We start from the raw sequence: 13,056 nt of genomic DNA on the forward strand, positions 1-13,056 counted from the left end.
CCTAAAATTGTATGTTACTTTCTAGGAATGGTACAGAATTGGGATAGGGCAAAATATACACGCTAAATGCAGTTATTATCTAACTCTATTTTAAAAGATGATAGTTTAAATCATAGTAAAGATGTGACTCTTGGGAGTTTCATGGTTTGAAAATAAATTATACTTCCATTCTTATAAGTAAAAATACATGTTAAGAATCAATACATTGAGGTCCTCACCTCCTTATATGTGCCTTAAGCTGGAGGTACAGAGGGCTGAAGTTGCTGCAGACCAGAGACCCCAAGCAGGTTGGAGATGGTGGATCACAGCTCTTTAAGTCTGTGATAAATGAATGGCCTCCAATAAAACTCCACTGCAAAAAATGGGAAACGATGCAAAGAATACAAAGATCAAGGAGGCAGAGCCAGAATAATTTGTGGTAGAAAAAATCCTAGATTAAAATGGAATGAATGGGAAGTAGGGGAGTGGAGGGATTGGGAGAGTATATCCCAGAGTGGAAGGAATTTAAAGATGCTGATAATACATGAGAACCAGAGGAGAACTTAAATGACCATTTGTCAATTTTCAAAAAGCTGGTAAAGAAATGAGCATGAAAAAACCTTGATCTGACAGTGAGCCTGATGAAGCAAATCAGTCTGCTGACAAACCAAGAGGCTTTGCCATAAATAGAATTAATGTTTTCCATGAAATGGAAAGATTTAAAGGAGGCAGAGTTGGGGCTGGCAAAGGAAGCAACCATGAATGTCATCAGATTGTAATCACTTTTTATAGAGACTTGGCATTTTTGTACAGAAAATGAAGCTCAAAATTGTTTGCATTGAGAGATGTACATATAAATGGTTTGATGTATTCATTTCAAAGCAGTATTTGAAGAAGTGGTCGAGGGTTTTGTATATCCATAGCACTAGTTTCTTTGAGCAAATAATTGTTCTATAGTTGCTTCATTTATCATAGATGAAGAATCAATACATTGGTCAACCTAGTTAGTAAACAGGGCTGGCCAGTTGGCTCACTTGGTTAGAGCACTGTGTCATAACACCAAGGTCAAAGGGTTTGGATCCCCATACAGGCCAGCCACCAAAAAGAAAAAGAAAAAAACCCACCTTGTTAGTAAACAAAATGCAAACTAAATTAAGGTGTTTTATATCTAATGTTAGAGAAGATGTGATGCTCAATGCTGGAAAGATTTCAGTGGAATAGCTACATTGTAATTACTGAAGACAGCGTAAATTGATGTGACAGACCATGAAAATGTCTATACCCTTTGACCTGGTAATATATACAAAGAAAATCAAAAACAAAAGAAAGGAAAAGCTCGATGTACATAAATATATTGCAGTAATAGCAACAAGTTGGAAACAGCTTGTGTCCAGTAAAAGAGGAATGGATAAGTAAGTTATGGTACAACTACACAAAATAGAGCTTTTTAAGTTGAAAGTTAAGCAGACTTTTTATGGCAGTGTTTACCTTTAAAAAACAAAAGGCAAGTTACAACATTAAAATTTTAGAGAAATGGTGCATTTGAGAAAAGATGAAGTGGATATACAATCATTCGCAGTGGTAAAATTGTAGGTGATTTTCTCACATTTTATGTCATGTTTTCATGTATTTAAAAATACATTCATATTATGAGATGCATAAATCTTTAAGTTCAAAATCATTTGATCCAGGTGCCTAAAAAATTGCTAAATGAGAGGACATCAGGAAAGGTTCTTGTTTTGTGATTCTCTTACCTCGCTAAGCACAGTGCTTTGTCAACACTATGTGTGTAGTGTGTGCTGCTTAAGATTAAAGAATTTCTAGTCAACTAAATGCCCCAGTTGCCCATGTGTTTCCACGCCAGAGAAAGCCCAGGAAAGAGCACTGATGCTTTTGCCCCTAGCTGAGCACTTATACTTTTCCCCACATACTATGTATTCATCCACAGAGTAGTAAAATATATATATATAATGTGCTAGATCCTAGTACATGACAAGAATTCAATCTAGTAATTAAAATATTTCTAGTTTTGTTATTCATAAAACTGACAACATGAATATTTTCCTCATCTGAAACTGTTATCAAATAAGTGGTTATGCCTAACATAAAGAACTAGTTATTTAAAATAGTATTTTATAATTTTTACACCATTATTTGTAAGTGCTCTTAGGTTTGAAGACTAATTAAATGTGCTTTCAGCATTTTGTTGCAGAGTTTTAGAACTGGCTCCTTTAGAATGCTCTAATAGCTTGATAGCCTTGTCAGAGTTTTCAATATTTCTAAGCAGAGTCTCTAATCTTCTCTTAATTTTCTTTTGATCTTCAAGAGCACAACCAATTACTATGGACTGAAACTTCTGATCAACTGGCCCAGGTGGCAACTCAGACGAACATGCACTATAGAGAGACATTAAATGACTCTTAGCATTTCCCAAATCATCCAGAAACTTATTGACCACATCATCAATTATCCTCGTGGCATGCTTTAGGGATTCTTGCTGCTGGGGGTTTCTAATCGTTTCTACTGAAACTTCAACGGTGAGAGTTCGTCCCATTAAACGGTTTGCAGTCAGATTTAATTCTTCTCTTTCTCCTAAACATAAAAAGTTTTGAAGTATCAATATAAGACATAAACTTATCTATGTAAAGAACACTAAGGCATTCATTTATGGCTAAATTTATTTTCTGTAAGCACTTCTACTATGAAATTTTTTAAAGGTAAAAGCTAAAACTATAGCATATATGATTAACTGATGAAGTATATTAGATTACAGAGTGAAGTTATAGAATACCTTTCCCTGAAAAATCTTTATACATGGGATACCAGATGATCTCTCAAGTTAGCATTGTGTGTACAAGTTTGGGCAGGTATGCATTTGTAACTGTGATGGAGATCAAGTCTTAACACAGAGAGTGAGCAGTAAGCATAACTAGGGTTTGTGCTGGGGAGAGCTATGGAGATCAGATGTCCCAGATCTTTCCATAAGGACGTGCATGTTTATCAGAGTACACTGCCCCAAATTTTGGCTGAGAAAATGTAGCCATGATAGTGGAAGATAAGCTGGCCTTAAAAGTAGGCGCTGACTTCATCCCCTCCAGACAGATTTAAGCAGGCCAATGGTCTAAGTCTCAGCCAGCACAAGGAGGCAATGATGGTAACAGAAGTTCTGTCAACACTGCATTATTTCTATGAAAAAGTCAGCAATCTCCTGCTTGTCCTGTTCCATAACTTCCTTCCTAATCACTGCTCTTTGGCCGGGATGGTGAAGAAACAGATTAGATTATGACCCACTACGGCTGTGTAACAGTTTTGGTGTGGTGTTAGACTGCGTATTCTCACCAGCTACCTGACCCACTAGCGTGTCTCGTGGAGCACCAAAGGAGCCAAATTAGGAAGTCCGGTGCCAATGAAAGAAAATCACAAGTGACCCATCCTTCTATGGGCAGTCGTGCTCTTCATGTGAAACTGACAGCACATTTTTACAACACTAACAGAGTTTTTGGTCTTAATTTACCTCATTTTCTCTGCATTTTCTCCCTCCTCTCTTTAAGGTATACTTCGATTCATCTCCTTCTGTCTTTACTTATCTGCTTCCACTCTCTCACTTGTTTCCTCTGCTTTTAAATGTGCTGCGGTCCAGTACTTCGTAAAGAACTGAAGTCAGAAGTGTGAACCAGCCTTATTGCATGGGGCCAGCTCTTCTGCAGCTTGCAGGCTTTTAGCACTCCCAGCCGTGGTCTGGGGGAAGGGAGCACGTTGGCAGAATAGTCTCTGGGAACATGGCTGGTGTAATAAACTGACAGCTGCAGCCTGCTCTCTGAAGCTCACATTAAATGCTGAAGGCTGGTGTATGCATACCAAAAGTCAGGCAAAAATTGACCCACACTGATAAACCCCTTAAAGAAGTGTAAGAGACAAGCCCCCTTCTGTGGAAATGATTCTCACCGTCACTGATCTGCCTCATGTCCTGGCTGTTTTGGATGCTGTGGATCATTTCCAGGAGGATTTCCTTCTCTTGCTCAACAGCAGTTGCTGCTTCTCTCAAAGCTTCAACCCTACAGAAATAGAGAAAACAAAAGTTATTATATAGGCTGTTATTCCTATTAATTTTCTCTCTCATTCAATCCAACTCAAATTTAAAGATCATTCAGGGGGCTGGCCGTTTACACCGTGGTGCTGATAACACCAAGGTCCAGGGTTCGATCCCTGTGCTGACCAGCTGCCAAAAAAAAAAAAAAGATCATTAGGAACACTTTTCAAAAATTCTTTATTCCTTTTAAAAATTTCTTTCATGTTTCTATTTTTTTATCCACCTTGCCTCACTCCCATTTTCCTCTCTGCTCTTAAGGTAGTTGTTCTATTTAGTGTTTATCTATTTGTCTTTGTTCTTACAAAATCCGTATTGTTTGGTTATTTATGTATTTTAAATTTATATCTCACTCTGTTTCTTTTTTTCATCCAGCATTATTTAGTAAGAACTATCCAGGTTCCTATGTGTATCTCTAATCAGTAGTTTCTAATTGCTGCATTACTTCATGCACATACCCACCTGATTTTACCTCTCCACTCTCCCAGAGATGGACATTCAGGTTGTCCACCAACTTCTCATTACTACAAATAATGCTTCAATAAATCTGTGTCCCTGGGTTAGGATACATTCCAGGGCAGAACCGCTGAGACGCAAGGTAGGTGTATCCTGAATTTGACTTAGTACTACGATTGTTCTCCAGAATGGCTGTACCACCCCACTTCCAACAGCAAGGCACAGGAGTCCTTGTACCCCCCCATTTCTACCAATACCAACTTTCTGTTTGTTGCCAGTCGTGATATGTCAGTATTTAATTTGTATTTCTTTCAGTACTAATAATTTTGGACAACTCCTGGTAGCCTGTTCATAGACTTTTCCTATTTTGTTCTTTGTTTAAACAGGAATTACTGTCCTCTTGCTGATTTGCAACCATTTCTCATCCTATCACATATGAACTTTGCTGGGATGTCCTTCACTGAATCAAGAGACCCTTATTTTGATGAAATCAAATTCATCCTATTTGTTGTGCCTTATTGTTTATGCTTTGAAGTTTTGTTTAAGGGTCTTCCCCATCCCTAGGTCATAAGATACTTACACCAATATCCATTTTTTTATAGCACCAGTCCTGCAGTATGCCTTAACATTTGGAAGAGCGAGCCGCCTCAATCTTCCTTAAAGATAACTTAGCTATTTATGGATCTTTATTCCTCCATATAAACTCTAGAGTAAGTTTACTGGGTTTCTCAAAAAACTGGGGGAAATTTGACATCTTTATAATAATTGTCATTCATTCAAGGGTATGTATATGTCTCTTCATTTATTCAGATCTTCTATACTCTTCAGTATTGTGGACTCTTGAGTGTTGCTGTTATGAATAATTTTAATTACATTTTCTAGTTTATTACTGCTGGTTTGAAAAGTGCTGGTTTTGTAGGTTCATCTTGTAACTGGCAACCTTGACTAACACTTACTCATTTTAATGTTCAGTCTGTTGATTTTATTGGTTCTTCTAGGTTGATGATCATGTTACCTGCAACCAATGATAGTTTCTAATGTCTTTCTTTCTAATCCTATTACTTTTTATTTTCTTTCTTTAAGGTCCTCTGGTAGTGTATTAAACAGTGGCAGTGATGGGGGAATCTTTGTCTTTTTCCAAATTTAAAGGGAAAGCCTCTGTAGTTTTTTGGTATAAAGCCCTGATCAAACTATAGAAGCACTATTTTCCCCACCTCGCACACACATACTCACTACACATAAACATGAACACACCCAGTCACTAAAAAACTAGGGTGCAGAATCAGGAAAGCAAGGGAAGAAAATATCTTCTATATTTAAAATGCTGTATTTCTAGGGTTCTTTCTTGTTTTAGATTACGGTAACTAAGTTGCCAACTTTTTCAAAATGAAATATTGACAGACCTATCCCCAGTATTTGGATAGTACTAAAAATACAAGATCATGGACAATCTGATCCTGATTGCTGCTTTAGGTGGGCAAAGAAGGAACAACCTCATCAGTGTTTTATCGTGTCAGTTCCATAAAAGGATCAACCCATCTCTCTCCAACCACACATAAGCCTTTTCCCCTTCCGTCCCCCACCTGTTCTACCCCAAAATAGCACTGATAGGCTGTAAAATCACAGGGTGGCTTTATATGTTGAATTTTGTGTTTACACAAGCCAGTAAAAGCAAAGAACCAGTAAAAATCTTATGTGACTAATTTGGCTGGAAAATAAAATCAAATATAATATTGTCTAAAGTAGTAATAATGCAGTACCAGGCCCTCATCCAGCACCATTCATTATTTACTTAAACATTTTACATTAGCAAACTCTCAAATAAAATAGGACCCGATACATATGAAAGAGATTGAGCTGGCAGTAATATGAAATATTTATGCTAAAAACACAAACCATGACTCCAATATTTAGATAAATGACACAGATGAAACATGTGATCGGTAAATGAGAAGATGCTGAAGAGATTAATTTTTCAAATGTAAGATGATAGAGAATTAAGTACTATTCTGAAAAGGAAGGTTTTGTTTACAACATTAAGTTACAATAGTTAAGTTCATGGATTTGTTAACAAAATGAATTAAAAGGAGACATTCTAGAAAAAAATATAATCTTTATAAATAAATATAAGGAAGATATTTTGTCATTAAATGAGATCAAATGAAATTAGATGGAACTTTGAAGTTCTGTGTGGGTGTCTCTCCCCCTCCCGTCCCCAAACACACATGCACAGGCTTCTTTATATGTCCTAGAAATTGTCACGGCATCGTCCCTGTGAAAAACAGATTTCATCTTTGATAAAACTTCTTCTATACATTTTTATATATTTCTCTCCCGTCCCCAAACACACATGCACAGGCTTCTTTATATGTCCTAGAAATTGTCACGGCATCATCCCTGTGAAAAACAGATTTCATCTTTGATAAAACTTCTTCTATACATTTTTATATATTTCTTTTTCATTTCCTAGCAAAGGTAAAATGTTATTCTTCAGAATGTAGACTCAAGGTTTTTTTTTTTTTTTTTTTGGCATCATGGGCCTTTCATTTGCTATTTCCTCTTCCTGAAACACTGTTACTCCCTGACCCTTGTCTACTCAGTGATGCTTTTTCAAAACCCAATTCCTTTGGCAGAAACCATTTCCTTAACAACTTCCCTCTTTCTCTCCCTTAAGGCAATTAATACCGACTTTGGCATTGAACATCTATTTTGTGTACAGAGTACAATATATTTTTAATTTTTTCTTTTAAAAAGCTGAACCTAAGATCTCTACTTAGTTTATTTAGGTAATATTTGTATTATTTACCAGCTATTGCTGTCCTTAAATTCAACTCATATGTAAATCTTTTATCTACAACTTTGCCATTAGTTCTAGAAAGCTCTTAGCTATCTTTGAATATTCCCTGTCTCCGATTCTATTATTTGCTTCTGGAACACTGGTTAGACAAATGTTGGACCATCTAGCTTTATCCTTCATGTTTCTCAATATCTCATCTGACAACACTTCTCTTGGCGGAGAGGGGCAGTTCTGTTTTTACTAACAGATCCTGGAAGCAGCTACATGTCCAAATTGGGAAAGAACTTATCCTCACATCAAGGATGGCCTGGGCTGTGCTCCTGGAAAACTCTGCATGAAATCACAACTAAGCAGGCTTTGACAAAAAGAAATTTTAGTCAGAATATTCATATGAGGACAAAACTAAAATACACGCATCCTCAGCTAGTCCCAAGTCTTAGGCACCTTACGAATCTCTGTAGCCTGAGTGTCACGAGGACAAATTGTTGGGAGACTTAGGAGAGATACAACAGCAATTTCACCAAGACTGTGGTTACTATTGATATGTCAGCTAATAGACTATGCAATGGTCACTGTACCGGTGCTGCCACTTACTATGTGACCTTAAGTAATTATTCTCTTAGCTCAATTTCCTCACCTATGGAACAGAGATAATGAGATGGTGGTTGTGAGTGAATGAAGTAAAACAGATAAAGAGTTGAACATAGCAACTGACAGCACTGATTAAAAAAATTATATGTATATATGTGTATATGAGTTAATATGTATAATGTGCCTAGAACTGATGCTGGCGTACATTAGCTTCATAGTAGTTATTATATACTTACCATTATGAGCGCAGGCTGATTAATAACAAGAATTTGTGCTTTCATTTATCCTTTTTGGAAGGAGAATGGCAAATGCTCATATCATGGATTTATTTGAAAGAAATAATTTCAGAACAGGTTCTTAAGATCATAGTCCTGTCTCTTATTCAATACTCCTGTATCAAAAGAATGCTACTATGATCACAATATTTTAGGCAATATAAAATTTTGAAGAGTTTTCCTAATCATCACCAAAATATTAAATTACATTCACTATCAAGACACTGCATAAAAGCAGGAACTGGTGTTTTTTATTGTTAAGAGCTACTCATCAGTAGTATGGCCTTGGGAAAGCCACTTAGTCCCTCTGGACCTCAACTGCCTCATATCTGAGAGAGATAATATGTGCCCTCCTCCTACCTCAAAGGGTTTTGTAAGTTTCAGATGACCATGTACATGAAAAGTGCTCCTTTCAATTACAGGCTGTTCCACAATATTAACTGTGATTCCATCTTGTTCTGTGACTCCTGGAACATCGACACACCCTAACAAGAAAATTTAAGCCGATGAGTGATCCATATCACCCCTGCCCCAATCCTTCATTTCCTGGCTGCAGGTTGAACCACAGCAAAGGGCTGACAGGATGGGGGAAGGAGCCACTATGTGATCAGTTTGGGGAAATGTGTTAACAGCCAGTCTCACAGTCCTACCATTGTCCTCTCTGCCAGTCTTCAAAACCCATTCTCTCTTTTTACTGAATTAAAGGCCACTTTAAATTGAATTTTTATCTGGAGAGCCAGGTGTTCAAACTTGGAGTCTGCTACCCTCTAGTCATGTGACCTTGGACGAGTCATTTAAGTTTCTTAGCCTCACTTTCCCATCCGTAGAATGGAGATAATAGTGACTTCCACAAAGACATGAGGCCTGGCATATAGTCAATGCTCATTAAATGAATAAATGTTAGCATGCATATTTATAAACTACAGTATCTTGAAAAGGAACAATAATAAGCAAAATGTCTTGAGCAAATGACAAAAAATTCAGACTCCATTTAGAATTGGTTATGAAAACTGGGAGAGAAAGGAATCACCTGTTTAGAGGAAGTAATAAAGGAGATGAAATGCAGTGAAAAAAGAAATGCTAGTGTAATGATAAAGCATTAGAAACAAATGGAAATTCTTTTTAACAGTTTGTAGAACATTTCCAAAAAGTTTAAGGCATTTTAAACATCATGCGGGCCAGCTCATTCCCAGGTAATAAAGCATTTGGTATAAAATCCTGATTTCAGTTTCAGACGGAAGAAGTTGCTTCCACAATCGACAGAACCAGTGTGACTGGGGAACAGTACACACACACACGCACGCTTCCAAGTACAAACTGGAACATTTTACACCACCCAGTATACTACTTTAGTAGTCATCCTTAATATGAAATCTAACTACTATAGCAAAATTACATACGAATTTCATGTTTTCTTTTAAAAGTTGATCTCCTAGGCATGCTTCTAGTTGTCAATAGCGTAGTGCTCTGTGACACTGCCCATGTGGTTTCAAAAAAACCTTAAATAGGATCAGCATTAGCATTTTTTTCTATTTTTATTCACCTTCTGAAACATTTTCATAGTTTTTAGTTAGTACCATATTACTTTTTTAAAAGGAAGAAACAAAGCTTACAAAAGTCTAGAATTACTAGAGAAGTCCTTGAAATGAACAATTACACATATTTATCAGACTTTCTTCCTCAGCTCATAGTAATTAAACAAGGTGTAATTTAATCACTTATGTGCAGTAATCAGAACCCATTTTACATTAATCAAGCATTAATAATACTTAAAACCAACTTTTCTTTTAGAGGAGCACTTGAGTGCTTTTGTACCTACCACGTGTGAGGCATTAATTCGAGTTTGAGGACAATGACTCAGCTTGAAGGAAGGAACGGTAACGTCCTCATTCCTTTAAGGAAAAATCTTCTCTTGCTGACTACAGAAGAGAGGCTGAAATGGTTGAGAACATGCCCTCAAAGTTCTATAGACCTGGAGAGATGTCTGAGTTACCTGTTATGCTGCCACGTAAAAGATATATTCCTCAGCGGGACTATAAGTAGCTGAGGTCACTGATCTCTAGTTCTGCTCCACTTTCTCTGGGAGTTGAACAGTTTGCTGGTTTTGTAAAAATCCATGAGGAAGCATTACTTCTGTCTTCCATATGTCTCATTCTGAGCAGAATTCCAGAACCTGGTTTAGGGATCAGGTTTCTCTATCTGTTGTCATCCATCAAATTGTTGGGGGTGGAGCATTTCTCACTTTCTGGTTCTTTTCTCCCAGTAGTAATAATAATAAATGCCTTATTTGCTAAAAGATACTGCGGTTATTAATGTATTTTCTTGGCAAACAAACACTGCTTTATGTGTTGGTATATTAACAGAGGGAGATAAAGACACACATGCATAGCTTCTTAAACTTTTTGGCTCACACACTCCTTTGCTCATCCAGAACCTGGCAAAAGCTATGGAACAAGATCCCGTGTACAGTTTCAGGGGATTGTGTGTGCCTTACTAAGATTTTCATTTAACTACACCTGCACACAAACAAAATTTACACAGTAACTTTAGGGACAAACTTTTACAGAAAACACATAAAAGTTTTCATACACTGTTAAAGGAAAAAAGCATTTCCAAAATTTTTAAATATTAAATTTAGAAATTCTATACAAACCTACTACTGTATTAATTACTTAAATAAAATTAGTTAATCAGGTAAAAGGGAAAAACTGACTATCCTTTCATGCTTTTAGGCTAGTGACTAGCACTTTCAAGAAGGGGTCAGCAGTACCTTCTACGTAAGGAGGTGCATAATATTGAGACTAATACAGCAGCGGGGTTAGGAGGAAATGGAAGCTGCAATGTCTTTATTCCACCAAGTCCCCAGCTACCGTTCACCCCACAGCCCCTCACTGGTCCCACTCCTCTCTGATCTTTGCTTTCAGATGGATTCTGGGTTGGTTTGTTGTTGTTGTTTTCCTGTTTGCTCTTAAGTGTTTTGGAGCAAGGAAATTTATTGCACATCGGGGACCACTGTAAACCACCTCTCTTAAAAATGCATAACGGGAAAAGAGTAAGTTAAACACAGAAGGTTCTAGAAGTTCTGTAGGCCTGGAGTGCACAGTCCTTAATTTCAAGTAATGTCACTGTAACTTTTATCTTCTATGATTTTCCTCCGCTCCCAAACGCCCAGGCATGTTAATGAGAATGTGGCCACCAATAACGCGCTCACAGGTTTCGCTTAAATCGAATGCGTTTTCTCCCGGGCAAGGGGAGGAAAATCCACCAAGCAGCAAACACAACGGCACCGTCTCCACCCACAGCCATCTGCACATGAAACTTCTCTGGTCGCAGCCTGCCCCGGGCGCGTCCCCCGGGCCGGGCCCCGCGCGCGGCAGCTCACCTGAGCTCCAGCTGGTCCAGGCTCTCCAGCAGGCGGCTGGAGCGGTCGGCCATGGAGGAGGAGCGGCAGAAGCGCCCCTCGTTGGCCTTGGCGTTGATCTTCGCCTGAGCCATCTGAGCCTCTGAGCGGGGCGGCGAGAGGGCACCGGGCTCTCCCGCGGCGGCGAGTGGAGCGCTCCGGGGGCCGTAGGCGTCGCCGTCACCGCGCGGGGCGCCCGCCTCCTTCTGACGCCCGTGGGGGCGGCCCGGGGGACGCGCCGACACCGCCACTGCCGCGTGGCCAAAGAAGGGCAGGCACGCCGCCCGGGGGCTCGGCAGTGCCGGGCCCGGGTCCTGACGAGCAAATGCTTCCGAGACACACCCGGAGGGACGGACGCAGAAACGGGAGGACCCAACGTGCTCGGCTGACCCTTCTGCTCCCCGATCCTGCAACAGCCCCAAACCGGCGCGGAGACCCCGAGCCCTGGCCCGTGAGGCCTAAAAGTGACCCACCCCTCCGGGGGAGTACCGCTGGGAGTGCGCTGCTCCGCGATGGCTTCTTTAGTTTCTCCCAGCACCCATAATTCAAAGCAAGAACAACGATCGAGCCCTTCCATATGGTGAGACAGAAGGATGTACGTACAGGTCCGAGGCGGGCTTGTAATTGCCTGACCCGTCCTGTTCCCGGTCACTTTCCTGAGATGAGAATAACAAAAGCCTGGACGACTCAAACTGTAGAGTAGAAAAGAAAAAGCGATCCCATCTTCCCCTGTCTGGCTAAATGTGGGAGGGAAGGTGAATTTACTTCACTTCCACCCTTTCTAATGAAGGGATTTTCAATGAGTTTTTTCCTACTAAAAAATTATATCTGTGGGAATCTGAGTGAAATAATTGGTATTAAGGCCATTTCACACCCAAACTTATTTATAAAAAGATGCAGCACACCCGGGGTGAGAAATCTTAAAGGTCAGTAAAAGATGGAGTAGGGCTGGGAGTAAAGATTTGTGTACTTAAAAAGTCGTGCTTTGCTCCCGTCATGATAGCTCTGTGCCTCGTATTGCAAGGATGAAATGTACAGCACAATGATAGATAATAGCAGTTTAAAGCTTAATCACAACCTTCAATCAGAGATCAAAGCCATTTAAATACTTGAACAGAAATGGGGCCCTTAAGCCTGGATCCCAATTCCCTCTGAACTCATTCTACATACTAATAAACTATTGGAGGAGGCGAGGCGATATTTGACTTCATTGAACATATTTTGTCATGTCATGACACAAACTTGAAATCCAAACACATTTTGTAAATGGTTTGAAAGGTTATCAAGTAACTTTATTTTGGCAGCTGGCCCCTTGATCCTGGCACTCTCCCAAGTGAACCAACCAGCCACCCCTCAAGTGACTTTAGAATCATCTTTTTCTCCTGTATCTTAGATCCTTTCCTTTAGTAAATCCCATCCATTTCACCTTCCAAATATATGTACATTCTCCCCGCCCCCCCCCCCCCCCCCC

The 13,056-nt window shown here is 39.3% G+C and overlaps 1 protein-coding gene across 1 annotated transcript; it reads right to left on the reverse strand.

Annotated features, from left to right (window-relative positions):
* Positions 1 to 744: 744 nt before the first annotated feature.
* Positions 745 to 11,887, reverse strand: BAG2 (BCL2-associated athanogene 2). The gene is made up of 3 exons (XM_008572181.1): positions 11,568 to 11,887; positions 3,925 to 4,034; positions 745 to 2,571 (listed from the first exon to the last, which is right to left on the reverse strand). Exons 1-3 carry the CDS (start codon positions 11,678 to 11,680, stop codon positions 2,159 to 2,161), a joined length of 636 nt encoding a protein of 211 aa, XP_008570403.1. The 5' UTR covers positions 11,681 to 11,887; the 3' UTR covers positions 745 to 2,158.
* Between the last annotated feature and the right edge of the window lie 1,169 nt (positions 11,888 to 13,056).

This window comes from Galeopterus variegatus, unplaced genomic scaffold (assembly GCF_000696425.1).
Source record: "Galeopterus variegatus unplaced genomic scaffold, G_variegatus-3.0.2 Scaffold763, whole genome shotgun sequence".
Lineage (NCBI taxonomy): Eukaryota > Metazoa > Chordata > Mammalia > Dermoptera > Cynocephalidae > Galeopterus > Galeopterus variegatus.

Bases quoted from the DNA above. Each gene is read 5' to 3' on its own strand.
- BAG2 (XM_008572181.1), bottom strand. From the start codon at position 11,680: ATGGCTCAGGCGAAGATCAACGCCAAGGCCAACGAGGGGCGCTTCTGC. The intron at 4,035-11,567 runs GTGAGCTGCCGC...CTATTTCTGTAG, and splicing joins CTGGACCAGCTGGAGCTCAG to GGTTGAAGCTTTGAGAGAAG. The intron at 2,572-3,924 runs GTGAGAATCATT...TTTTATGTTTAG, and splicing joins CATGAGGCAGATCAGTGACG to GAGAAAGAGAAGAATTAAAT.